The sequence below is a fragment of the Vicugna pacos genome, chromosome 22 (genome assembly GCF_048564905.1).
Source record: "Vicugna pacos chromosome 22, VicPac4, whole genome shotgun sequence".
Taxonomy (NCBI): domain Eukaryota; kingdom Metazoa; phylum Chordata; class Mammalia; order Artiodactyla; family Camelidae; genus Vicugna; species Vicugna pacos.
Genome location: NC_133008.1, coordinates 24,988,743 through 25,015,296, shown reverse-complemented (window position 1 = coordinate 25,015,296; position 26,554 = coordinate 24,988,743). Strand labels below are relative to the sequence as shown.

Sequence of the window (26,554 nt, the reverse complement as noted above, 5' to 3'; positions counted from 1 at the left end):
CCCTAGCCCACCAATGCCCCAAGGCTCCCAGTTAGTGGGGATCCTGGCTCCTGGGGGGCCCCAAACACCCGCCTCGGCCTCCCCTTCCCACATGACCCTTCCACAGGGCTAGGGAGTTCTGTTCCTTTCACCTAGAAGAGGCCTGGCACCAGTAGGTGATCAGTAAATGTTTGATGGAGCGAGTCTTCCCTGGGGGGATCTGGCTTAGGTGGGCCAGGAGCTCCCGAGGATCTAAGACCTCCAACCCACCACACCCCACATCTGGGGCTCAGCACCCTGTCACCCCTAAGGAAAGGCACCAGATGAGTGCAACTGCCCACTTTATTAGCCAGCAGCTGGCCCGTAGGGCCCCTCAAGGCCCACCCTCACAGGTGGACAACAGAATGAACCTGCTACCCACTCCCCTGTCCCTGGGACCCTGGGGCCGGTGGGGAAGAGGAGATACCAGGGGCAGGGGGATGGCCTCACAGAGGCCTTGTAAATATAAGGGGTCACTGGCAGGGATGCAAACGGCAGCAGGGTCTTGGGGAAGGCGGCCTATGCAGGGTGGCTCATGTCATGCGGCCTCCTGTGTTGGAGGGGGGCCCCCGTTCGTTGTCCAGGCGGCACAGGGGACTGTCGTACACCATCTGCAGGTTCACCTTGTGGCCCACCAGCTCCCGGATATTGTTGATGCCATATTTGATCATTGTTGGCCTTGGGTGGGGGGAGAGGATGGGATGGACATGGTTTAACACAAGGTTAGGTCATGTTCTATTCTGATCAGTCCCTCTCTGAGGGCTCCCACCTTCCTTGGAGTAAAAGCCCAAGTCCTGCCCTGGGCCTGCAAGGCCCTGCACAATATTCTCTGTCACCTCCCCACCCTCATCTCCTCCCACTCTCAGCCTTCAATCATTCACTCCTAGCCACAAGGGCCACCTCAGTGTTCTCCAAACACAGCAGTCAAGTTTAAGCCTCAGGGCCTTAGCACTGGCTATTCCCTCTGCCTGGAGCATCCTTCCCCAGATAACCACATAGCTTATCAATTCATTCACCTCCAGTCTTTGTTCAGATGTCATCTCCTCCATGAGGCCTTCCCTGACTATGTTTCCTTAACTCTCTCTGCTGTGTTTTCTCTGTAACAGTTACTGTTTTGGGCTACACTTTAGGCTTTATTTGTTGAACTTACTTATTTATCTTGCTAATTATCATCCTTCCCGTTCCACCAGACACCCCTGACACAGATGTGTGTGTTGTAATCATGGCACAGGACCAAGCACATGGAAGGAGCTCACTAATGGTCTGTCAGATAAATAAACGAACGGACGGGGCTGCAAGTGTGCAGGTCCCATGCCTGGCAAGTCACCCAACTGAGGCAGCCAGACACCCAAAGGGGTTTGGGTACTCACCGCTCCAGGGAGAGGCCCCAGGCTATGACTGACACATTCTCGGGGAGCCCCATGGGCAGCAGCATCTCGGGGCGGAAGAGCCCAGAGTTTCCCACCTCAACCCACTTCTTCAGGCCTGTGGAGGCAGAAGAGTGGGGTGGCTCGTGTGGGTGATACTGGGCCTGGCAGTTAGCCTGGGAGGTGGGCTGTGGGCTTGGCAGTGACGGGGACTGAGGCTGAGCGGTGGGGCAGCCTGAGACCTCCTTCCCCGCCCTAGTAGTGGGTTCTAGCCTGACCTTGGTGGTAGCTGAACACCTCCATGCTGGGCTCGGTGTAGGGGTTGTAGGTTGGCTTGAAACGCAGCTGGGTGATACCTGGGTCAGGGGAGGCAGGCAAGCAGAACAGTGAGGATAAGGCTGATGATCAAGGCATCATCCCACTGCCCACCAACACTGCCTGCCCCAGCCTGCCTGCTTACCCAGCTTGGTGAAGAACTCCCGCAGGACGCCCATGAGGTGGCCTAGGGTAAGGCCGTGGTCAGCCACGACGCCCTCAATCTGGTGGAACTCAGCCAGGTGTGTGGCATCCAGGGTCTCATTCCGGAACACACGATCGATGGAGAAGTACTTGGCCGGTGTGAAGGGCTTCTAGGGGTTACAGGCAGGCCAGGCCCCGGTGTGGGTGAGAAGGTCAGTATGACAGCCCCCGTCCCCCTGCACTGCCCAAGCCCAGCCACACCTTCTGGGCCAGGCGGTAGAGGGCGCGGGCGCTGGCTGATGTTGTGTGCGTGCGCAGCAGGTTTTTCCGAGCCTCGTCCAGCTTCCAGTTGTACTTGTACCTTCAGGGAGACACGCAGGAAGTCCATGAAATAGCTCTTGGGCCCCCAACCTCCTTCCCTGTGACACCCCAAAGTCCTGATGCTTCCTCACCCCAGTGAGCCGTAGCCACCCTGAGAGTGAGTCCGCTTGACCCGATGGACGTAGTCCATTGGCAGCTGCAGGGCCTGGGCTGGATCTGGGCAGGATAGAGCAACATCTGGTCAGTCAAGGAACATTTCTCAAATAGCCACTACACTGAAAACAGACAGTGACATGTGCAGCTCCCTCCCTTACCCCTACAGCAGCCAGAGGGCACCTGAGGACACCTGAGTCAGTCACATGTCTCTTCTGCCCAAAACCTTCCATGGCTCTCATCTCACTTGGAGAAAAAGCCAAAGCCAAATTTCTCCCTGTGGCCCAGAGTGCCCTGCACGCTGTCCTGTTACCTCACTGCTCCTGTTTCCTCCCACTCCTAATTGATTGTTTCCCCAAGTCACAGGGCCTCCCTGCTCAGTGGTCAGCACACCAGGCATGTGCCAGCCTCAGGGGTCAGGTCTCCCCCACCAGAACATGCAGGTCTCACCAGGGCAAGGATTTCTGTGCCGTTCATGGCTGTGACCCAAGTGTTTACCAGAGACTTCGGCGCACAGTAGCAGCTCAGTGACATATGCTGCTTGAATGTGCAAGTTCTTATGTTTCCTTCCAGACACAATTTTACTACGTCTGAAAAGCCTGATACTGAATCCCAACTCTACTACTTAGAAGCTGTAACCCTGGGTAAGTGATGTCCCCTCTCTGAGCCCCAATTTCCCCATTTGCAAAAGGGGGTTAACAGTCTACTTCCTATAGTTGGTTGGAAAATTAGGATAGTGACTGCTCAGTAAGTTTTGGATGCCATGGTGATGACAATGACGCTGTTGTCCCTGGCCAGGTAATGGGCACCCAACAGCCTCCCGTTCCCTCCTGGTGGGGAAGACAATGACCTTTGTTGGAAAGTCATTCAATTTCAGAAAGTACCAAGGGCTGTGGAAGAAAAAACAGAGACCAAGATGGAAGACAAGTGGTGGCAGATTTTAGAACTTGGGGAGGCAACGGCATGTCAGGGTGGTCTCTCTGAGGTGACACCTGTGCAGAGGTTTGATGCTGGAGCCCACCATGCAGATCTGGGAGAAGACAGTTTTCGGCAGAAGGCACAGATCAGCAAAAGCCCTGAGGTAGCCAGGAAGGGAGGTGGAAGGAGGTCACAGAAGTTGATGATGGTGGCTCACATAGGCTTTGCTAGCCGCACTGAGGATAGAGTTTACCCTGTAAAATGGTATGCCATCCAGAAAGGCTCTGCCTAGGCTGAGCACCTCTGATGGTGTGGCGGGGTTCACCCACCTTGCAGAAAGAAAGTGTCATGCTGGTCACGTGCTGGGTGCTGCTGGGGCTGGAAGAGTGCATCAAAGTTCCAGAAGGAGCTCTCAATGAAATTGTCAGTCGGCATCTCGGTGAACCTGGTGGGAGATGCAGCCTGACTGCCCTGCCTGTGTCCAGCAGCTGGGCTGGCCCCGCCCTGGGCCCTGTGCTCACCCCATCTCCAGGAAGATCTGCCGGAACTGGGTGCGGACCTTGAGCAGGGGGTGCAGGTGGCCACTGTCAGGGAGGACGCCGTGGGCTGAGAAATTGTAGGGCTTGAAGGGCCGGTCCCGCCAGGAGCCACTATGGAGAGATGCAGGATACATGGGCCTGGTCGGGGCTGCCTACCACCCCCATTGGCCCCCAACCCTGGGGCTGCCCCCTACCTGGAGATCATTTCTGGGCTCAGCTCCGTCTCCTGCTTGGAGATGCTGGTGCTGAAGGCACTGCCCTTGCTCACCCAGTAGGTCTTCAGAGTCCTGAGGCCAGAGGAGGGGAGAGGCAATGCTGTCACCTCTTCCAAGCAGTCTCCCCTGACCTCCCATCTGATGTTGACACCAACATCACCCACTAAGTCACTCTGTTGTATTTTCATCCCAACACTTATCATCACCTGAAATCCTCTTATTTGACCCCCACCTACATCCCTATGTTCTGGCGATTATTCAGTGAACAAACATTTACTGAGAACCTACTGTGTGCCGGGTCCTGTTCAAGGCACTAAGCATATAGCTGGGAGTGATAACAACAGGTCAAGTTTAAAGGATTTAATCTATGCTAGGCTCTGTTCCACTGAAATCACCCCATAATCTTGTGAAAAGGGACCATTTTACAGAGGAGTAAACAGAAGCCTGGAAAGATCAGGGGACTTGGTAAAAGTCACAGCTAGTACATGGCAGAGCTGGAAACTGGGCAGCCCCACTCCAGTCTGCATTCTTTTTACTGCCATGCTCCTGCTACGTCTGCTCAAAGGAGATGTCAGCCCAGTGAGGGCAGAGCCCCCAGCCTGTCCGAGTCCCAACATTCACTAAACTTCAGACAGTGCTTAGGTCTGCAAAGGAAATAAACAAGAGCACAAGGGATGGAGACTAGAAGTGAGGCGCTTTTATGGAATTCAAAGGGAGGAAGGGTATCAGGGTGGCCTCTCTAAGGTGACACATGAGCAGAGGCTGGATGTCGGAACTTGCATTGGAAAATAGCAGGAAGATCCTTCTCGGCATAAGGCACAGCACAGGCAAAGGCCCTGAATTGGCATGAGCCTGGCACGTGTGCCTAACATGCACAGTGTGAAGGAGAGCTGGGAGGAGACTGACAGCACCATGGCCCAGGGCAGGTGGGACGGCTCGCATTCCCCTCCCCCTGCTTCAGGGCCATGCAGGTGACACGGGTGCGAACCTGGGGGAGGCACCCACTCACACTTCAGTCAGCAGCTTCCTCTTCCGGAGCTCGCTCCTCTCCTTCTCTCCCAGCTTCTCAGCCTGTCCACCCCGGACTGTCTGGAGCCGCCGCTGCACCTCATCCTCCACGCTGTCCACCTGCCTCGATGATGGGAATGAGGGGCCGCGAGGGCCAGGGGCCCACCAGTCTGCCCACCCTGCTCGACCATCCCCTGGCAGGGACTCACCACTCGGAACACCCGGGGCCCGTCAGCAGCACTCTTATCCACCCGGATCCACTTGTTGGACATGGCCTTGCTGAAGCCCACCTTGCCACTGGGCAGTCGCTACGGGATCAAGGCTGCAGTGAGGGGGGCTCAAGGGCTGCCGTTACCCCATCACCTCTCTAGACCCTGCTCCCCACCACCGGCTCCTACCATGAGCTCGCTCTGGGGCAGGCCCTCTGAGGGGACGCTGCGAAACACTCGGGCCTCATGGCTGCCCTCCCGAGCAATCTCCTCACCCTCCGCGGTAAGCTCCCAGCGCTTGGTGGAGCGCAGCTCGGCCTGGATGATCTGCAGGAAAATAGGGGGACACAGGCAGGGACAAGGCTCAGATCCAGGCACCCCTCTGCCATAGCACCGGGTACATGGTTGAAAGCACAGCCTCTGAAGCCAGCTTCACACCCCAACTGCACCATTTCCCAGCTGAGTGATCTCCCCCTCCTGAGCCTGGGCTGATATTCTGTGACCTAGGGATAATGATAAAAATTATTCACACCTCCCAGGGTGAGGTAAAGTACTAACAGTGTTGCCTGCCTGACAAAGAACAAATTCTTCCTACCACTTCTGAACCTGGGAAAGATTTTTATGATCTCAGGTGAAAGGATTTATCTGCACACTTACAAGTTTGCATCCCAGTACCTGGAGTGTCAGAGAAGGACGGGAGTGGGGGTGTGTATGTCCACATTACACGCAGGAACCCTAAGCTCCACGAAGAGGATGGGCTTGGGTTACAAGGAAAAAGACAAAGCTGGGTGGGACCCACAGGTCCTAGCTCCCCTTTCATTCTAATTCCTATTACACTTGCTGTGTAATCTTGGGAAAGTTGTTGAACCTCCCTGAGCAAAATTTCTTATTTATGAGAGAAAGGTGTGGTGGACTCTACCTCAGAAAGTTGTTTTCAGGAGTCACTAAATCAATACACAGAAAGGATGTAGAGTGCTTAGCATGCAAGAAATGCTGCATAAGTTCTAACTACTGATACTACTACTATTATTTTACCATCACTGTTCTTAGACTGAACTACAATAAATTATCACTACTTAACCATCTGTAACCTACACAAATGTCAATTTCAATCAAGGTATTGTCATCCCATACAACATAGCTTCAATTCCTTTGTGCACTGATGACCTGAGGCTTTGCAGCCTGAGCACCTAATTTCGAATCCAGGATAGCCTTTTCCTTCTGTTGACACTGATCAAGTGTCTGACCAGTGCTCAGAAGTTGTCACATCTGCAAAATGAGGATAATAACAGCATCATCATCCTAAAGTTACATCAAAGAGTGGATAACAAATAAAGCTGAGACTAGAGTGGGACACAGAACATGAGCTTGATGAATAGACAGCCCAGATCTGTTCTTTGAGTCGTGGATCCAGCCTCCTGGGTGAGCCACAGGTCCCTCAGCATCCTCTCCCTCTGGCTTCATCACCCTTCACTTGTTCAAGTTAGAAGGCTGGACTTCATCAGTGGGTGCTCCTCCTACCTTGCCATGAATTTCATTTCATTCCTTCTCCTGAATCCTTTCTCCATTCCAGCTGCCTCCCTATAGCCAGAGACCACACCCTCTAGTCTGAGAATGTGCCAACCACTGCCCTTGTCCCCTCACCTCCAGTCCTGCCCCTGCCAATGCTTCCCAAGAGTGATGGAGGCAGTTTGCACATCTGAGTGGCTCCAGCAACTGCCACGGCCCCCTAGTACCTCGGTGAGATAAAGACCTACAATGCCTTGCAAATTCTGGCTCTGTTGGTCTCTCTCACCACTTGCCTTCCCACCCTACCGATCCCCAAAGTGCCATGACTTTCCTCCTCAATGCAGAAACCCGACTCAGCTGTTATCTCCTTTGGGATGATCCCCAAGTCGGGGTCAACTGTCACCTCTGAGTTTCCTGTGCTTTCACCACTCTGGTCACTTGGGTGTATCCCCCATTAGACTACAATCTCCGTGAAGGCAGCGACTGCGTCTTTCTTGTCCACCAGCATACTCCCCACTCCCTGACACTGATCATGCCTCAATAGACATTTACTATATGAGGAAAGTCCGTGCGCCCGGGCCGTCACAAGTTCCTGACTCTCCGCCTGCGCACCCTCGGCTGGACGCATATACCATTACCCTCATCCAGGCCTCAGAGAGTTTGGCCTGTAGACCGAGCCCTCCTGGCAAGGGACCCACAGATGAAAAAGCTAGGAGGCCCGGCATCACGGGCCCCGCTCACCTCGCCCAGCGCCTGCAGGCTCTTCACGGCGCCCACCACGGCCTGGTGCTCCACGCCCAGCTCGGCCGCCAGTTCTGCGCTGTCCAGACCGCCATCAGCCGCCTCCAGCCGCCGCAGCAGCACCTCTGCCACGGGGCCGTCTGCCATGGCTGCTCCCAATGCGCTCGGCGTGTCCCTGCCGGCGACCAGGACAACCGGAACCGGAACCGGCGCCGGGAGCGTGCGCCGCCATCTTGATTGTGGTGTATCACGTTGAGGGCTCGAGTGCCGCCATCTTGAGTGTGTCACTTGAACTTCAGGCGAGTTAAGGACCCAGTCCTAGCTGGACTGGTGGTGTCTGGTTGACCAGAGAGGTCAAATTAATGCCATCAAGCACAGACTCACAGCATTGTTTTAAACTTCACCTACCCCGCCTGCAGCAGGCTGTGTGACCTTGGACTTCCCCCTCTTTGGACCAGAGTAGTACACCCTTCGAGGATTTTTTTTCTTTTTACATTTTTTTCTTGAGTTGTAGTCATTTTAGAATGTTGTGTCAAATTCCAGTGTAGAGCATAATTTTTCAGTTATACATGGAGATACATATATTCATTGTCACATTTTTTTTCGCTGTGAACTACCACAAGATCTTATATATATATATCCCTGTGCTACACAGTATAATCTTGTTTTTCTATTTTGCATATGCCTGTCGGTATCTACAGACTTAGAAATCCCAGTCTGTCCCTTCCCACCCCACTCGAAGATTCTTTTTTACCCCACAGGAAGGCTGTGGGTGGTGGGCTCCAGAGATGGTCATTCTGCTAATGTCAACTACTTTAAAATTTTCAAAGGAAGGCTGGGTAGGGACTCAACTCTATTTACATACGGGAAAAGTACTCACTTAATAATAGTTACAGTCAAAGTAGCAGCCAACCTCTATGGACATTCTCCCGTGTGCCCAGCCCAGTGCTAAGTTCTTCAGGTGTGTTATTTTATTTTCCCCAAAAGTATATGACGTAGATAGTGATATAATTTCCATTTCACGGATGTGAAAATAGAGGCCTAGAGCATGATATGCCTTGCCCAAGCTACTGTAAGGAGTTGGTGGAGACGGTGTCAGAAATTATAAATACCCCAGAGCCTGACTTCTCCCCTCATCCTCATGCTTTGGGAATCTCAATGTCAGGGATATAACTCATAGTATAGATCAGTGCTGTCCTATAGAAATATTATTTGAGATAAAAATGTAATTTTACACTTTCTAGTAGCAATGTTAGAAACAAAGTGGGTGAAATTAATCAGAATTTACAGAACCTAAAATGTCCAAATTATTGTTTCAACACTCAGTATAAAAGTACTAGTGAAATATTATACATCCTTTTTCATACTAAGTTTTCAAATTCTTTCTGTGCCTCAGCTTTCTCGCTTGGATGGAAATGTCTGCAAGCCCAGGTTATTGTGGGAATTAAGAGAAATAGTGCCCACACATGTACACCATATTTGCTGATACTGAACGGAGTGTGGACTGTGTGATGGGTGCTATTCCAAGCAGTAAACATTTACTCATTTAGCCATCACAATTGTTGTTTAAGCCTGGAAAATGGGGTTACTAATATCCCTGATCCTAAGTCTACAGTGAGGTTCTGATAAAAATTCAGAATGCATCCCTCAGAGTCTCCTCTTAGCTTCAAAGCACTTTCCTCATTTTTGTTTGTTATGTATTTCCTACAGGAGTCTTTTTTTCCTTCCTTCTGTCACACATCAAGTAGGTTTTAAGCTTGTTCTGTGCCAGGTGCTGCAGGAGACACTGGGGCATGGTGGGGTGAACAAGACAGGTATAGTATCTACCCGTGGGCAGGCAGCACCAAGCCCGTGTGTCCATGACACATGGTGGAAAGAAGGGAAGGCGAGAAGGTCAGGGGAAGGCCTAGAGTGGTCATCCTAGACTTGGGGGTCCTTGTGGACCAGGATGGGCAATACCGGATACTGCCTCATGAAGGGGCAGAACCTCAACATCTCCAGGACTCCTCATTCCTCCCTTTTCTAAGTCCCCACCCCTAGAGGGGAAGCACTTCCTTCCCACCCTTTGTCTAGGACCCCCCTCCTTCACTGCTTCCGCAGTTTACTCCCACTTCCCAGGTCCAGGGCCTATGTGCTCAGTTTGGGAAACCCCCAGCTTTCCTTCCTCCTTCTTGCAGCCTAGGGGAAGACAGCTGGTGTCAGTCACTGTCAGTCATGTGCCTTTGGCTTCAGAAGAAGGCTCTAGGCTTAAGGGTCCTGCCCATCTCCCTTGAACCTTATCTTCCCGACCATCTGTCCCTTTTTTTTTTCCTCCCCAACGGAACCCCCTGCCCTCTCATCCTCAGCCGTTTAATTGCAAAAGCAGGCCGTTTGTGGGAGACCACAAGATAGCGACCCCTTTCATTTACAGGACGAGGAGGCGGTGGGGGGTGAAAGAGAGGCTTTAACAAGGGGAACAACCAGCCTATAGCCACAACTTCGAGCCGTCTGGGCTTCCTTTTCCTTGTCCCAGGACATTTCTAAAAGCTTTAACAGCATCTCTGCCGGGCAGCAGCTGGCCAGGGTCGCTCCTTCTCGCTTTTCAGTAACTCCCCTGACTTCAGAGTGGCTAAGTGACTTGCCCCAGGTCACACAGCAGCAGTCTGACAGGCTGCCAAGGTACTAGGGGCCGCACGGAGGAGAGGCGGCACTCTCCCAGCAGACTTGCATGGCTCTGGTGCTGGGCTGAAATTAATCTCAGGGCTGGATGCTATCTGCTCCATTCTAGGCGGGGAGGTGGGTGGGGAGAGTCGGAGTGGGAGGAGTTCCCCAAATTCAGGGTAGAAAAAGGCTACGAAAACCTTGCCTACCCGTCCTGGTAGAGGGGATGAGCGGAGTAGAGGCTGGGGCAGATCCCCAGTTCTGCACTGTAGCACCTGCTCTCGCGCGGGTTCTTTAAACCGCCAGATCTCTAGCGAGGCGCGCGGGCAAGGGCGGGGTTGGGCCGAGGTCTGGTCACATGACCTAGCCTGAGGCGCTCCAGGCCCCCACTCCACCGGTGGGCGTCCCCCACAACGCGTGGTCGACCTTCATTGGCCAGTGTTGCGGCCAATAGAAATCGGCCATCTGGGAACCCAGCGTTCCGAGGCACAGTCTAACATGCTGAGCCGACAAAGGTCCAATGGAAAGGCACGGCTATGTTCACAGACCAATGTTAAGGTGGGGGAGGCGGGCCAAGAGGCCGGACCAGGTTGGTTTGAGAGGCGGTCGGGTATAAAAGTGCGCGGCCGGCAGCAGCGTCCGTCCCTACTGCAGAGCAGCTGCTGAAGAAGTGACTTAAAGGGCTTGCCCGCCGCCGCCCCCTCGGCCCGCCATGCTGCTACCGGTGCCGCTGCTGCTCGGCCTTATCAGCCTGGCCGCCGCTGAACCCACGGTTTACTTCAAGGAGCAGTTTCTGGACGGAGGTAACGCCTAGTCCCGCCTCGAGGCCGTTCTAACGACGCGGCTGGTCCCCCATTCCATATCTGCGTGTCGCCTGTAATTACTGCTCAGCGGGCCAACACGGTGGCCCTTCAGGGACTAGAGCTGCAGGCGATCCTTCCCTCTGCGTCCCTGGGGAGCGTGTAGGGCGCAGTGGCCTTCCGCGGCGGGAATTAGGGTTCACCCGAGGATGTTTAAGCTTACGGAGGTGTCAAATTAGAGGTTGGGGCGGGGGCAGTCGAGGTGGGGGGCGAATCTCCTTTCTTGCTCCTACCTGTTTGTGGCTCCTGGTAGACGTTTGATGGGGGATAATCAGCACGGCGGCGCTGACCTGCCCCTTTCATCCTTTAGACGGGTGGACCGATCGCTGGATTGAATCCAAGCACAAACCGGATTTTGGAAAATTCGTTCTCAGTTCCGGCAAGTTCTACGGTGACCAGGAGAAAGATAAAGGTAAGAGCCCAGGGTTGGGTGCTCAGATCCAGGAGGACTTCCTGGAGGAAGCCCTAGCCACCACACAGTTTGGGTATCTCTAGGAGCAGGGCAGGTGGAGGAAGCGGGAGTCGTCTATATCTCTCATCCTTAGGGTGCCCCGGGGATTGTGGCCGAGCCCTGACCTTACTACCATCCCTTGCTAGGGCTGCAGACAAGCCAGGATGCCCGGTTTTATGCACTGTCGGCCAGATTCGAGCCCTTCAGCAACAAGGGTCAGACGCTGGTGGTGCAGTTCACCGTGAAACACGAGCAGAACATCGACTGTGGGGGCGGCTATGTGAAGCTATTTCCAGATGGTTTGGACCAGACAGACATGCACGGAGACTCTGAATACAACATAATGTTTGGTGAGGGGGCCCCACCCTGGTGCTGACTTCTGATTAGTTAGAGGGAATCTGAAACCCCGTAAGTTCTTCACAGCCTTTGAAAGGGGGTCTTCAGAGCACAGAAAACGCTTAAATAGGTTGGCTTTTCTTTGGAGGGGAAGCTGAGGGAATAGTTGAAGTTGGCAGCAACTTAACTGCATTTTATCATTGGTTGAAGATTGGTCATTTCTATGATTTTATGTAGGCGTTGCCCATTTCTACAAGTGAAGATAATGTGAATTCCAGAGCACTGATTTTTTTCTTTTTTTAAATGTCTACCTACAGTACCTTAGAGACAAGATCTTCTCTTTTTTGAGCTTTACAGACCTGAATTTTAAGAACTAAGTTTTCTTTTTTTAGAGGGACTGGGGGGCCTATAATGGTAGGTAGCCTCCAGCTCTGATTGGACCTGCTCCTCACCTAGGCCCGGACATCTGTGGCCCTGGCACCAAGAAGGTTCATGTCATTTTCAACTACAAGGGCAAGAACGTGCTAATCAACAAGGATATCCGTTGCAAGGTGTGCCTGGGGGTGGTGACAAATGGCTGTCTGGGGAGGTTCAGAGACCGGTCTGGTGGGCGGGGCCGCTCAACTTCCACTCTCTTCAGGATGATGAATTCACACACCTGTACACGCTGATTGTGCGGCCCGATAATACCTATGAGGTGAAGATTGATAATAGTCAGGTGGAGTCAGGCTCCTTGGAGGATGATTGGGACTTCTTGCCACCCAAGAAGATAAAGGATCCTGATGCTGCAAAGCCTGAAGACTGGGACGAGCGAGCCAAGATCGATGACCCTACAGACTCCAAACCTGAGGTTGGTTTGTGGGCAGGGGCTACCCCCCATGAAGGGTGCGGAGGAGACTGGGCCAACTCTGACCTCCTTGTGTATCTTCAGGATTGGGACAAGCCTGAGCACATTCCTGACCCTGATGCTAAGAAGCCTGAGGACTGGGATGAAGAGATGGACGGAGAGTGGGAACCACCAGTGATTCAGAACCCAGAGTACAAGGTGAGCCTGGGGCTCTGAGCAGGATGGTGTACAGTGGGGAATGCACTCCCCTCCGCTCACCCACCAGTTCCCTTTTGCAGGGTGAGTGGAAGCCCCGGCAGATTGACAACCCGGATTACAAGGGCACTTGGATCCACCCAGAGATCGACAACCCTGAGTACTCCCCTGATAGCAACATCTACGCCTATGAAAACTTCGCTGTGCTGGGCCTGGATCTCTGGCAGGTGAGACACAGGGAAGAGGAGGTGCCCTAAGGGACCTCAAGTGCTCAGGGTCAACCCAAGAGGAAAGGGACAAGAGAGATCTGACTCCAAAATGGTGCTTTTTTTTTTTTTTTTTTTTTTGAAGAAATTCCTGATCTGTGTGGAGTTCTTACGGCACCCACATTGAAATTGTACTTACTATGTGCCTGGTACTTTTTTAAGTATCTGTATGGGAACCAACTTCATTTAACTGCTCCTAACAACCTAGACGGTAATTAGATAACCCCATTAGAAAATTAGGTTCACAGGGACCAAATTTTTTTTTCCCCCTTAACAGAGGCACTGGGGATTGCACGCTATACCAATGAACTATACCTCCCTACCCATCTAGGGACTGAATTTTTGTTCTGTTCAGTGCTGTACTTTCTGCACCTCGAATGGTGCCTGGCACATAGTAGGTACTGGGAAAATATTTGAAGAAGGGAGTCAGACTCCATTTTACAGATGAAGAAACTGAGGTGCAGAGAAGTGAAGTCACCAGCCTAAGATCGCATAGGCAGGAAATGGCAGAGTTGGGGTTTGAACCCAGGCAGCCTGTTTTTTACCTGCAGCATTAGATGCAGCATTGTGTAGTGGTTATGGGAACATGGGCAGGAGCCCTTGCCAAGGCCAACACGTATCCCCCTCTGACCACTCTTCCACCCTCCCCCACCCTGGCCTTATCCAGGTCAAGTCTGGCACCATCTTTGACAACTTCCTCATCACCAACGACGAGGCCTATGCTGAGGAGTTCGGCAACGAGACATGGGGCGTGACGAAGGTGGGACCAGGGTCCAGTCTTGGGCTGAGGGGTGGGCAGGGCTGGCAGGGGAGTCCAGGCCCTGAGGTGTGTGGTTTGCACACAGGCAGCAGAAAAGCAAATGAAGGACAAGCAGGATGAAGAGCAGAGGCTAAAGGAGGAGGAGGAGGACAAGAAGCGCAAGGAGGAGGAGGAGGCAGACAAGGAGGATGAGGATGACAAGGAGGAGGACGAGGAGGACGAGGATGACAAGGAGGAGGACGAGGAAGAAGATGCTGCCGCTGGCCAGGCCAAGGATGAGCTGTAGGGGCCACACCACCGCCTCCAGGGTTGGACTGAGGCCTGAGCGCTCCTGCTGCAGAGCAGGCCGCGCCAAATAATGTCTCTATGAGACTGGAGAACTTTTTTTTTTTTCCAGGCGGGTTCTGATTAGGGGTGGATATTGGTTTTGTCCCCCCACCATCCCCCTTTTTTTTTTTAACTGGTGTTTTGTCTCTGATTCTCCTTCAGCCCTCATCCCTGGCCTTCATCTTTCTTAATTTGACATTTTCACCTGTCCCTTGCTCTCAGATCCCTTAGTTCCCCTCCAACTTGGGGACTCAGGGTAGATTGGGATATGGTGTAGAGGAGAAGCCCCAGGCCCAAGATTCCATCTTTTCGCCTTCCCTGGATCCCAGAGGGGTGTAGGGGAAGAGGATGGTATCCCCAGACTTTCAGCACTGAGGAAGAATGGGGCTCTTAGGACCTGGGCTCTGACCCACCCCCGCTTTCTTCCCTGCCCCCAGAAATGGGCCACTTCTGAGTAGGGCAGCGGGTTCTAGCTCGGCTCATACTGAGAATGTAAGAACTACAAACAAAATTTCTATTAAATTAAGTTTTGTGTCTTCCTCCTGTGTCTCCTTTTGTGGGAGGTGACTTAAGTGAGGCTCATTTTTCAGCCACTAAAGTGTTGGCTGAATGTCCCTTAAGGTTACAAGGGCCCTTGTTTACCCCTAGAATCCCAAATGAGTGGGAAAGAGCAACTTAAAAGTACTGTTACAGAGACTCCATGATTAACTCTTTTGAGTCCTTGCGTAAAACTGGTGAGTTGGTTTTAGTACCAGTTTGATGAGGAGACTGAGGTTCAGACTTTAAGAGGTGGGACAGGGATATGAGCCCACACCTTAGCCACTATCTCATACTGACTGTTTTATACTGAACCTCTTTAGTATATATGTACCTCTTTTACCTATTAAGGAACAAGATTGCATAGAGCTATTGGAGAGTTTTAAACATCTTCTTAGTACTAGCCAGTGTTAAAAGATTTTTTTTTTTAATAGTCAAGGAAGTAGGTTTAGAGATGGTATTTAGCTTGCCTGCGTTCTTCATTGGCCAAGTTGGGATTTGAACCTTTGGAAGGGAAAAAGGTGGCCTCAAGGGGAGGTGCAGAAATGCAGAGGGTCTGGGTCCACCTCTGTTGGGTTTCATGAGGCTGCCACTTAAATCCAGCAGGTAGTTGGAAACTGATGTGCCTTGCTGCAGGAGAGGTAACAATCAATGAAGCCTGGCCTATTCTGGAAGCTTACGGTGTGCAGTGAAGGGAGAAGCAGCAGAACCAAGTTAGAATTGGGTAATGCACGAGAGGTGACAGGTAACTGCCTGGTGTCCTACTTGGATGGGAATGGTGAGAACAGGTTTGGAGGCAAGTTCATGGTCAGTTGAGGACTTTGGAGAATGGGGAAGTCCACCCACTAACTGGAAGATAAGCCCATCGCCATCCAGTCAGCCACAGCACCCTCTTCTGCTTTGGCCAACCAACCTTTCAATTCTTGTTCTTTGGATAGGACTTCACGCTTCCCTCCTATGGCCTGTGGCCCATCCCTAGCCTTCTGGGAAGCCTCCAGGATTGTGTATCTAGGGAAAGTTTAAGGAGGGAATTTCGTATTCAATGTAGGGAAGACTAGAAAGTTACATCTTCCTTCAATACTTCAAATGGTCAGGAAAGGAGCTGCAGAGAGATGGGAGACCTAGGAATTAGAACTGCAGATTCATTCCAAAAATCCAGCTCTTGCCTCACGAATGAATGGGTCCACAAGATGGCCTTGTGTCCCTGCTTCCACAGCCAAACATGTTTAGTGTGTGGGATTTATATTTAATTGTTGGTAAGCTTTCAAGTATCCTTTATAGTTTTTTCAGGGCTTGACAGGCTTCCTGTCAGAGTGGGCAGACCAGAATAAGCCTCAATTGGAACGAGCAAAAAAAATGAACACAAGATATTCAATGGAAGAAATACAAGTATCGATACATGTACATGAAAATTTTGCTCAACGTCAGCAAATAATGAAACTTAAGGGCGCGAAACTGGGGACACCGGATCCATTTTGTGGCCGCATGACGTCACCGCTGACGGGCATGGCGTCACTCGCAGGAAGCCACGTGATGGTTGTGCTTGCGGAGTGAGAAGCCACCTCCCCAAGGGGCAAAGTTTGCGCATGCCTCGCTCGAGGCCACAATTGCGCACGCTCACGAAGGCCAAGAGGGGCGCGCGCAGGTCACGTGCTCCGGTGGTCGGCGCGCGCACCGCCTGCCCCGGAAGCGGTCTGCGTGCGGCGCGGCTGGGCGCTAAGATGGCGGCGGCGTGAGTTGCATGTTGTGTGAGGATCCCGGGGCCGCCGTGTCGCTCGGGCCCCACCATGGCCGTCACCATCACACTCAAAACGTTGCAGCAGCAGACCTTCAAGATCCGCATGGAGCCTGATGAGACGGTGCGAGCCAGGCCGGAGCCCGGGAGCGGGAGCGACGGGTGCTGGGGTTGGGGTGGGGGCGGGGAGGCCGACATCCCAATGGGAGAGACGGGGAAGACAGCGGGGGGACGGGCCTTGCCCATTCCCTCAATCTGCCCTACTTCCCCGGACCACCCCCAACCCCGACGGTTCCCGGCCCAGCCCCTGGTGTCTCAGGCGGTGCTCTTGGGTCAGTCTCCGGGCGAGGCCCCACCCCCGGGGCGCCCGCCAGGCCCCGGCTCCAATATCAGCGTCCTCGCGGGGCGCGGGAGCCACAGGCTCAGATTCCCTGCCGGGTCGCTTTCTCTGGGACGGGTCCTCTGAGTTGCCAGCTTTGTAGGCGTCTCCTCAGGACGTTGGTGGCTGAATCTGGGAGTAGTGACCAGGATATGCCGAGTGATGACAGCAACGACGATGATAATGATAATAAAACGGCTTGAGTTTCAGTGGTCTGTGTTTGTTCTTCACCAGTCGCTGAGCGTTAGTGGTATCTTAACTAAATCTGCAAAGTAGGCTTGTCATTTGGAGACTCCGAGTCTCCCCATTTTACAGATGTGGAAACTTAGAGGTTAAAGAAGTTTGCTACCAAAAAAAAAAAAGAAGTTTGCTACAGTCCCAAACAGGAAAGAATAGCAGAGCTGGAATTCAATTCGGATTTATCTTAAGTGAGAGTTCACAGTCTAAACATGATGCTGTGTTTTTAGCTGAAAAGAGACTACTTAGGACCTATCAAACATATGTTTTTGGTACTTTTTGCACAACTTCCCCCATGAGGGAGACATTGAGGTTCACTTTTGTAGAAAAAGAAACATACTCAGATTTTTTGACCAGCCTAGCTGTTTGACTTTGGGCAAATTAGTTGACCTCTCTGTTCCTCTCTTCTCAAATATGAATTGATGCTAATGATAACTATTTCACCCAGTTATAAGGCATTAAACTTGTGACACATGTACATTTACAATAAGACTGTCAACTTAGGATTCTCTCAGTAAAAGCCACTGTTGGCAGCTTGAAGTGAGGAACCCTTGTATCTCCTTTTTGTTCTGTAATTCTATTTTTTTTCTTTCTTTTTTAACATCATGTTTACACCATCTGAAATACATATTTGCTTTTTCTTCTTCCAAATTAGTGTCATGTCCATGAAACCAGGGACTTAATATTGTTTTATTTTCTGCTAAGTCTTCAATGCTTAAAACTACCCCTGGCCAATACAAGTATTCAGTGAATATTTGTTGAATGGTGGAATGGCCTATGCTTGATTTTGAAGCTTAGCTCCTCAGCCTTCAGGTCTTGCAGTCACCCCCAAGAAAAATAGAAGGGAAGAGAGAATCTTGGGGTTTGCAATGACTGTGTACCCCTCCCTTCAGGTGAAAGTGCTAAAGGAGAAAATAGAAGCTGAGAAGGGTCGAGATGCCTTCCCGGTGGCTGGACAGAAACTCATCTATGCTGGCAAGATCCTGAGTGATGATGTTCCCATCAGGGACTATCGCATCGATGAGAAGAACTTTGTGGTTGTCATGGTGACCAAGGTGGGTGAAAAGTGCTGGTTGGGACACTGGGTGGGTGGATTAGCTGGGGAGCTGGCAAAGAGCCTGTGTGTCCAAGAGAGATTAGCCATGAACGGGGTGGGGCTGAGCTGCAGTGGGATGTTGGGGCTAGATAGAAATACTGATGCTTGCTCCATTTTTCTGGCTTTCACAGGCCAAAACTAGCCCAGGCACCTCAGTACCCCCAGAGGCCTCACCCACTGCTGCCCCGGAGTCTTCCACATCCTTCCCATCAGCCCCTGCCTCAGGCATGTCTCATCCCCCACCTACCACCAGAGAGGACAAGAGCCCATCGGAGGAATCAGTCCCCACGACGTCCCCAGAGTCTGTGTCAGGGTAAGGTGGGGAACAGCAGCCCCAGCTTGGGCCCTGTCTTCCCAGCACATTTCAGCACCCACATTTGTGGTTCCACACACCTGGGGGAGGGCCAGCCACCAGAAGCCAGGGTCCGATTTCTCTCTCTTGAATTTGCAGCTCTGTTCCCTCTTCAGGTAGCAGCGGGCGAGAGGAAGACGCGGCCTCCACGCTAGGTGGGTGGGTGGTCCCCAGAGCAGAAACGACTGGGTGCCCCAGCCATCAGCTGGGCGTGGGAGGGCTTGGGAGCTGCCCTTCCCTCTCCTTGGTGACCCAGCTCTTGCTGCTCCCTCCACAGTGACTGGCTCTGAGTATGAGACGATGCTGACGGAGATCATGTCTATGGGCTATGAGCGGGAGCGGGTCGTGGCCGCCCTGAGAGCCAGCTACAACAACCCCCACCGAGCCGTGGAGTATCTGCTCACGGTGAGGTGGGGCCGCTGCCTCCTGGGGAGTCCTCAGGGGAGCATGTGGGCTTCAGTGCCCTGCTGGGTGGTCAAAACCTCCCTCTCAGAGACTTTGGGTTATGGTTCTGGCCAGGAAGGACTTCCTGTGGGAGCCTGGACTTGAGCAATGGGGTGGGCCTGTGGAGGGCAGAGCGGAGGTCTCACTTGTCTCCTACCAGGGCTGAGTATGCAGGAGGGAGGCCATGGGCAGTCTGTGCTTTGAGCTAAATAGGACTCCTGACAGGGAATTCCTGGGAGCCCCGAGCCAGAACACGGTTCTGTCCAGGAAAGCCAAGTGTCCGAGCAGCCGGCCACAGAAGCAGGTGAGTGGATTGGGAGGTGTGCAGGTGGCGTGTCTGCTGTCAAGGCATCTGACTCATCTCCCCCATACTTCAGGAAGCCCAGGTTGGTGTCTGACCACACACCTTCCTTCTGCCAGCAGGAGAGAACCCCCTGGAATTCCTGCGGGATCAGCCCCACTTCCAGAACATGCGGCAGGTGATTCAGCAGAACCCGGCGCTGCTGCCTGCTCTGCTCCAGCAGCTGGGCCAGGAGAACCCCCAGCTTTTACAGGTATGGCCCGGGGCACAGAGTGAGTCAGTACAGTACCCCCTGCCCTCCCCAGTGGGTACCATAGCCCTAGAGAGTGAGCCTGGCCCAGCATGGTAGGTAGGAGTCTCTACACTTGGAAAGCAAGACTGGAAGACAGCCTCCCTGCGACCTAATGACCTACGTGGTTTTGTAACGCTCCCAACCACGTTGCAAGGTGTGGGTGGTACCATCATCACCATCTCTGGAGGAAGATGCCAGAGGCTTGGAGCAGCCTGGCAACTGGTGGAGTGTGTGTCTGCATCCAGCCTGTGGGTCCTTTGCTCTGACTCGGCTCTGCATTTTAGCTGTCGGCTTCATCTTTGTCTATAGGGTTGCATGGCAGCACCCAGGACCACTGTGCTCAGTAGGGCTCCATCCTGCCCTTGCAGGTTCCTGGGCAGAGGGGCAGTGGCCCTAGGGTGTGACAGGGTCCTCTAGGTCCTCTGTGAAGGCCTGTCTCTCCTGGTTCAGGCTTCTACCCCCCAATTTTTGTTGCTGTTTGGCCAGAATAGACACCCTCTAAATATCTGCTGGGTGAATGAGAAAGCAAGGGCTGTGATTGGGACCTAGGGAAGGGAGGACAAGGGCTGTGGGTCAGCATCCCTTCACCCGTCTTCACAGCAAATCAGCCGGCATCAGGAGCAGTTCATCCAGATGTTGAATGAGCCCCCTGGGGAGCTGGCAGACATCTCAGATGTGGAGGGTGAGGTGGGTGCAATAGGCGAAGAGGCTCCGCAGATGAACTACATCCAGGTGACACCGCAGGAAAAAGAAGCTATAGAGAGGGTAAGAGGCCTGGCTGCGGGGTGACCTCATGGGTGGGCAGGGCCCCCACCTCCTGCTCATACCTGCCCATCTTCCCACAGTTGAAGGCCCTGGGCTTCCCAGAGAGCCTGGTGATCCAGGCCTACTTCGCTTGTGAAAAAAATGAGAACTTGGCTGCCAACTTTCTCCTGAGTCAGAACTTTGATGACGAGTGATGCCAGGAGGCCAGGCCGCCCATCGACCCCTCCTTCTACAAAAGTTTTATAAAAGAAAAAGTATATATATATATTCACGTTTATTTAAGAAGTGGAAAAAAAATCAAAAACCTAAAAAAAAAAACCCCACCCCAATTTCCCCCTCCTAAAGTGGCCCCTATTCCTATCTTGGCCTGAGAAGACCTGGGCCAGACAGCTGTCCCCCCTTTCCCCCACCCCAGCCCAGCCTGCTCCAAGGAGCTGGCAGGACTGGAGGTGACAGATGGGCCCCTCTTGGCCTCTGTCCCAGCTCCCTGCAGCCAGATGGAGAGGCGGCTGCTTGCTTCCCCATCCCCCAAAGAGCCCCTGAGACCTCCCCCCGCCCTCTTCCAGGGCGAGGGGAAGCTGGAGCTGTAAACTTTGATCCTCCATTGGAGTGGCCCAAATCTTTCCATCTGGGGTGAGCACTCAGAGGCCCAAGATTCCCCTCCCTGGTCTGGCTCTGGCCTCCATCCTGTATCCCTTTGCTGGGGAGGAGGAAGCCTGGTTTGTCCCACCTGGGGAAGGGGAAACATCAGAGTTGCTCTGGAGGTCAAGGCCACCCCCCACCCCAGAACAGAACCGTGTCTCTGATAAAGGTTTTGAAGTGAATAAAGTTTCAAAAGCCAGTCCTGTGGTTTGTGCCTGCTGGGGCTTCCCACTCCAGCTTGTCTGGGTCTGGGGGCTGGTTGGACCCAGGAGACGCAGGCATGCCACAAAGGGACAGAGGGCTCTGTCGGCTTCTGCAAATTGTGGCACCCAGTGTTTCCACCCCCTCCCCCCAAGCTGTCTCATTCCCAGGCAGTGGGCCCCAGCCCTGGCTCAGCCTTGGAAGGGCTGCTTCTCCCTGCCCCCCACCATCATCACCACAGTCTGTTTTGGCTACACTTCCCCCCTGGTAATTGGCTAATTACTGGAGATTAATGTTGGTAAACAGAAGCCTTCTTCTCCACTGCCATCTGCTCCTCTATTATTTCCCCATTGCATCCCCCTTTCTCTCCCCCCAAGCCCCAGAGTTAGTTGGCCTGGCCTAGTGTCCCTGAGTGAGCAGAGCCAGGGAAGGGTGGGGGATTCCCTGGCTCCAGGTGTTGGGCAAAGAACCAGGGTGCCCAGGGAGGGGTGTAATGAGAGGACACAGCTCTCTGAGGGTGGGGCTATCAAGCAGCAGGTTTTACTGGGAAAGAACACAGCTCAAGAGCTGGGTGTTGCAGAGGCTGCTGGGTCCTCGGCTACAGCAGCGGCCATTGCAGCAGCTCGTGCCTCCTTCTTCTTTCTTTGTTTCTCCTCCTTGAGGCGCTTGCGGTGCTGCTTCTCCAAGTCCTGCAGCAGCTCCTGGAAGCGGGCACTCCGCGGGTCCACGTGGTATCCCAGGCGCTCCTGGGCCTCAGCCTGCAGCCGGGCCCGCCGCTCCTTGTCTGCTTGCTCCTTCTCCCTACGCTCCTGCTGCTGCCGCCGCCAGTTCTCAATCATCTGTGGCATCTTGGCCATGCGCTCTTCAATGAGCTGCTCCCTGCAGGGGTAGAAGGGTAGTCAGTGAGGGCAGCCACTCCCAGCCAGAGCAGTCCTCATCCACATCCCACCCCAAGCCTTTGCCCACATCCTGCCTCTCCAAGTTGAAAAACTTAACGGTGGCCATTAAAACTGTCAAGAAAAGTCCTTGACAGGTGAAGAAAGAGGTAGGCGAGAGAAACTAACTTGTGTGTGGCCTTGAGCACAAGAAAGCCAAACCCCAGTAACCCCAAGGAGCAGACCCCAAGTCAACCCAACATCTCCCTAAGCTGTCTGCTGAGCCATTCAAGTGCTGCATATTATGTGGGGCCATTCCCACAGCTCACTCCATCCTACAGATGTCACTGAGCACCCACTGTATGCCAGGCCCAGTTCTAGGTGCAAGAGTCAAGGCAAGAAATGGGTTGGACCTTTCCCTTCAATCTTACGAGTTTTTAGGTGCTAGGCACAGTCCTATTTTAAGGATTAGAAACATGAAGCTGAAAGAACTAAAGCCCCCTGGCATGGTTATCCAGCTGGGAAAACTGGCTTTATGAGAGACGGGTCACATCCTAGCTCCACTGTTCACTGCCTGGGTGACTGGACAAGTGACTTCCTCCCAGAATGAGTTTCCTCATCTATAAAGAGTGTTCCTCTTAGAGCTGTTGTGAGGACAGGAACAAATACCAGGAACACACCTGCCTAACTCTGGCTGCCCCTCCCTCCAGTAAGTGGTGGCATGTCCACCTCCCTGGTCTTGCTGTCATTCTTCCCTCAAGTCTAAATCCTTCAGACCTGTCTCCAAGTCCTACCTTTGCCCTTGACTCCATGCCCCATTACCCCCAACTCTTCCCCAGCCACACTGATGTCCAGGCTGTTCCTTAAAGCACGTTCCTATACCCCAGGGCCTTTGCACCAGCTGCTCCCTCAACCAGGAATACTCTCCCTAAGATCTTCCCATGGTTATGTCTGGCCATTCAGGGGTCTGCTTAAACATTTAAACATCAAGTTCACAGAGCGGCCTGAGGCCTACCAAACCAAAGGTGCCTTTGGGCGTGCACTCACCACCCAATTTATTTACCTAATGGCTCTCAGTCGCCATATGAAATAATCTTTGTTCCCTGCTGTGTCCTCAGCACCCGGGACAAGGTCTTGCACACAGCAGGCGTTCAGTAAAGATTTGTTGATTAATGACTAAATGAACCGTTATTCATAAGTCTGTTTTGCATGTTGGTGAGCAGGAACATAAATACTGCACGCAGACGCCGCGATAAGCGGCGGATCAAGTAAGCACTGTTGGGGCACAATCCACCCAAGGCCTGCAGCCCCGCTCCTACTCGACCGCACGTACGCACCTGGCTTGACGCTTCTCCTCCTCGGCCAGCTGCTGCACCCGCAGCGACTCCTGCATGGCCGCCAGGCTCGGGTACCATTCGCGCTCCTCAGCCTCCAGCTCACGCAGCTGCTCCCGCGACGGCCACAGAGAACCGGCGGCCACCCCGGAGGCGGCGCCATGCCGCGCGAACTGCTTAGCCGCATGGCGTGGCCCCAGCTGCCAGCGCGGGGTCAGCGGGTCGTCCGGGTCCGGCCAGCAGGGTCCCGGCGAGCGGCGCGGGGGCGGCGGCGCCCGGTAGCTGCGGGAGCCGGGGCCCAGGGTCGACGCCAGCCCGAGCAGGCCGCGCGCTTGCCGCACGGGCGCAGCCATCTTGGCCGTGCGGGGTCCTTGCGGGCTGGCCGGGCTGGCCAAGGCGCTGCCTGCGCTGAGGGCTGCTGGGGACCTGGGCCCGCGAGGGGCTTCCCGGCTGTCTCAGTGCCAAGCAGGGAGAAGACGCGGCGTAGTGTAGTTTTTACACGTCTTCACGTATAATTTTAAATTTATTGTACCAGTTAATTTATTAAAATCTTCTCTTTAATTTATATTTTAAAAATAGCATTTAGTTTTTAGTTTAAAATTTAAGTGTTTGAAATTTGAACAATAATTTAAAAATTTATTTAAAACCTTCACGTAACATTTCAATTTTTTTGTCGTACGTATTTATATTTTAATTTAAATATTCTAAATCTGTTTAAAACGGTAAAGTATTTAAATATTTAAACATTTGTTTAAGTATTGTTCATAACATTTTATGCTTTTAGGTTTGATTTTAATATCTTTATTAACATTTTAATTTTGAATAATTATTTAAAACTTTAACGTTTAAATGTTTATATTTCTGTTTAAAACATTTAAATTTGTAACTATTATTGGAGATATTTATGTAGAAATTTTATTTTAAATTCTACTGTAAATATTTACTTTATGCCTTTTAATTTAATTTTTTGTATCTTAAAATGTTTGATCGTTATGCAGAAATTAAACATTATTTTTTAAAAAGGATTTCCACTTTAAAAAAGAAGGAAATTCTGACTCATGCTACAGCATGGATGAACTTGAAAGACATTATGCTGAGTGAAATAAGGCAGTCAGAAAAGGACATAGATTATATGATTCCACTTATATGAGGCCCCTAGAGTAGTCAAATTCATAGAGTGGTTGGAGGGGCAGGGACATGGGGAATAAGAGTTTTTGCTTAATAGGTACAGTTTCTGTTTGGGATGATGAAAACATTCTGAAGATGGATGGTGATGATTGCACAACATTGTGAATGTGCTTAATGCCACTGAACAGTACAGTTAAAAATGATTAAAATGGTAAATTTTATGTCATGTATATTTTATCACCCCATCCCCCTAAAAAAAACCCTTGCAATTTGTTCAGTGAACCAGGAAACCTGGATGAGAATGTTCACAGTTCACAGCAATACCATATATCTCATATAAATTAGTCTCAGGCTGGAAACAACCCACCCCAGAGTCCATCTGCAGTAGACTGGATACCTAAATTTTGATGTTTCAGCCAACAGAATACTACACGGGATTGCAAGAGCATTCACTGCGGATCACAACAATGTGGATGATCCTCACAGACTTCTTATGCAGCAAAGGAAGCAGGACTCAAATGATTCCTTTTCATAAAGGAACATTTTTCCTTGTGTAAGGTTTACACAAATTGTCCTTTTCATACAAAGTCGAAAAATCCTGGTGTCATTCTGGATGCATGCCTTAAGGGGTAAACGATAAAGAAAAACCAAGCAGTGATCATTCTAGGAGTCAGGATAAGATACCTCTGGTGGGGATGAGGGGGCATCTGGATGGTGGTCACATGGCAGAGGGTGGGAGGGGTTTGCTTTGTGACAGGTCATTGAGCTGGGCATTTCCATTCGATTAGCTTTTCTCTAAGTGGACTCCATTCAATGTTATTTCTTGATCTGGGCTTCAGCAATGGCTGAGTTATAATGATTCGTTCAGTTGTCTGTAACTGTCTATGTGTGGGTTGCACACTTTCCTGTAGATTTATTGTATTTCACAACTTAAAAGATGAAAATACAAGCAACAGAAAGGATTATAGAGAGGAGTCTTACTCCTCTCTCCCTCCCATCCTCCGCTTCCCTGTCTGTGCCCCTCAACCCCCACTGGTGGTAGTTTTGTATATAACCTAGAGAACTGCTTTATATACTCTCATTTACAGTGTTAGTGAATTATTTCAGAAGGACAGAAGGGTACAGTCATTGTGTCATCATCTGGATTTAACAAATAGTCACACTTTGGCTGAACTGCCTCAGATAAATATATACATATATATATTTAATTCCTTCTAATAAAAATTGGGCTCTATTATGAAAGCCTCCAGTGACAGTAAGGCCTCCACCAGCAGGTACCACCCCTTTCCCTCCCCCTTGCCCTCCATCCTTCTCAGGAGTAACAGTTATTTTGAAATTAGCTTGTTCTTCCAAGACTAGTCTTTCTGCATTCCCTTCTTATCTGGAGTCTGGAAACAGTATCAATATATCTATTTTTAAATAGTTTATGTAAATGGTATCCTGAGTGTATGAGTTTGCAACTTTTCTCTCTCAACCTCTTGGTTTCCAGATATTCCTGGGAAGGTGGATCCCTGTAGATTTATTGAACATACAGTGTAGCTAGGTTTTTCACATTCCAAGTCACAGGATGCATTATTTTTTTAATTAATTAATTAATTAATTAAATTGAAGTATAGTCGGTATACACTGTTAGTTTTTGATGTACAGCAAAGTGATTCATTTTTACATACAAATATTTCTTTTAATTTTCTTTCTCATTAGAGGTTACTGCAAGATATTGAATATAGTTCCCTGTGCTATACAGTAGGTCCTTATTGTTTATCTATTTTATATATAGTTGTTAGTATCTGCAAATCCCAAAATCCCAATTTATCCCTCTGCACCCGCTCCCCCCACCACCCATAAGTTTGTTTTCTGTCTTGAGTCTATCTCTGTTTTGTAAATAAATTCATTTGTGTCTTTTTTTTTTTAAGATTCCACATGTCAGTAATATCATGTGGTATTTTTCTTTCTCTTTCTGGCTTACTTCACTTAGAATGACAGTCTCCAGGTCTATCTATGTTGCTGCAAAGGGCAGTATTGTATTCTTTTTTATGACTGAATAATATTCCATTGTATAAGTATACCACAATTTCTTTATCTGGTCATCTGTCAATG

General features: G+C 51.4%; 4 protein-coding genes across 5 annotated transcripts; 2 read left to right on the top strand and 2 right to left on the bottom strand.

The window, feature by feature from the left end:
* Positions 1–303: 303 nt before the first annotated feature.
* On the bottom strand, positions 304–10,460 carry FARSA (phenylalanyl-tRNA synthetase subunit alpha). Its single transcript, XM_006206236.4, is given in 15 exon segments — positions 304–589; positions 591–696; positions 1,389–1,503; positions 1,664–1,741; positions 1,846–2,014; positions 2,106–2,205; positions 2,297–2,381; positions 3,566–3,681; positions 3,758–3,886; positions 3,970–4,062; positions 5,000–5,118; positions 5,208–5,306; positions 5,397–5,534; positions 7,458–7,794; positions 10,307–10,460. Coding segments are annotated over 14 exon segments (1,527 nt in total). The 5' UTR covers positions 7,605–7,794; positions 10,307–10,460; the 3' UTR covers positions 304–556.
* A 266-nt stretch (positions 10,461–10,726) lies between these two features.
* CALR (calreticulin) lies at positions 10,727–14,678 on the top strand. Its single transcript, XM_006206235.4, has 9 exons — positions 10,727–10,900; positions 11,268–11,369; positions 11,555–11,758; positions 12,201–12,295; positions 12,385–12,594; positions 12,676–12,789; positions 12,870–13,013; positions 13,720–13,812; positions 13,898–14,678. Exons 1-9 carry the CDS (start codon positions 10,810–10,812, stop codon positions 14,096–14,098), a joined length of 1,254 nt encoding a protein of 417 aa, XP_006206297.1. The 5' UTR covers positions 10,727–10,809; the 3' UTR covers positions 14,099–14,678.
* A 1,577-nt stretch (positions 14,679–16,255) lies between these two features.
* On the top strand, positions 16,256–21,118 carry RAD23A (RAD23 homolog A, nucleotide excision repair protein). Of its 2 annotated transcripts, none has more exons than XM_006206233.3 (9): positions 16,256–16,535; positions 17,921–18,082; positions 18,255–18,436; positions 18,575–18,630; positions 18,753–18,880; positions 19,145–19,223; positions 19,343–19,473; positions 20,113–20,277; positions 20,358–21,118. In XM_006206233.3, exons 1-9 carry the CDS (start codon positions 16,464–16,466, stop codon positions 20,469–20,471), a joined length of 1,089 nt encoding a protein of 362 aa, XP_006206295.1. In that variant the 5' UTR covers positions 16,256–16,463; the 3' UTR covers positions 20,472–21,118. The 2 variants fall into 2 exon arrangements, with proteins under 2 accessions (XP_006206295.1, XP_006206294.1); XM_006206232.4 differs by having other exon boundaries at positions 16,351–16,535; positions 19,340–19,473; positions 20,358–20,540.
* A 520-nt stretch (positions 21,119–21,638) lies between these two features.
* GADD45GIP1 (GADD45G interacting protein 1) lies at positions 21,639–23,705 on the bottom strand. The gene is made up of 2 exons (XM_031689788.2): positions 23,333–23,705; positions 21,639–21,999 (listed from the first exon to the last, which is right to left on the bottom strand). Exons 1-2 carry the CDS (start codon positions 23,680–23,682, stop codon positions 21,681–21,683), a joined length of 669 nt encoding a protein of 222 aa, XP_031545648.2. The 5' UTR covers positions 23,683–23,705; the 3' UTR covers positions 21,639–21,680.
* Between the last annotated feature and the right edge of the window lie 2,849 nt (positions 23,706–26,554).

What these genes read in the sequence shown, in the direction of transcription:
- CALR (XM_006206235.4), top strand. Translation starts at nt 10,810, where the DNA reads ATGCTGCTACCGGTGCCGCTGCTGCTCGGCCTTATCAGCCTGGCCGCC. An exon ending in TGACCAGGAGAAAGATAAAG is followed by an intron (nt 11,370 to 11,554) that starts GTAAGAGCCCAG and finishes ATCCCTTGCTAG; the next exon opens with GGCTGCAGACAAGCCAGGAT. An exon ending in TTCAGAACCCAGAGTACAAG is followed by an intron (nt 12,790 to 12,869) that starts GTGAGCCTGGGG and finishes TCCCTTTTGCAG; the next exon opens with GGTGAGTGGAAGCCCCGGCA.
- RAD23A (XM_006206232.4), top strand. Translation starts at nt 16,464, where the DNA reads ATGGCCGTCACCATCACACTCAAAACGTTGCAGCAGCAGACCTTCAAG. An exon ending in TCCCCAGAGTCTGTGTCAGG is followed by an intron (nt 18,437 to 18,574) that starts GTAAGGTGGGGA and finishes TTGAATTTGCAG; the next exon opens with CTCTGTTCCCTCTTCAGGTA. An exon ending in CCGTGGAGTATCTGCTCACG is followed by an intron (nt 18,881 to 19,144) that starts GTGAGGTGGGGC and finishes GACTCCTGACAG; the next exon opens with GGAATTCCTGGGAGCCCCGA.
- GADD45GIP1 (XM_031689788.2), bottom strand. Translation starts at nt 23,682, where the DNA reads ATGGCTGCGCCCGTGCGGCAAGCGCGCGGCCTGCTCGGGCTGGCGTCG. An exon ending in GAGGAGAAGCGTCAAGCCAG is followed by an intron (nt 22,000 to 23,332) that starts GTGCGTACGTGC and finishes CTACCCCTGCAG; the next exon opens with GGAGCAGCTCATTGAAGAGC.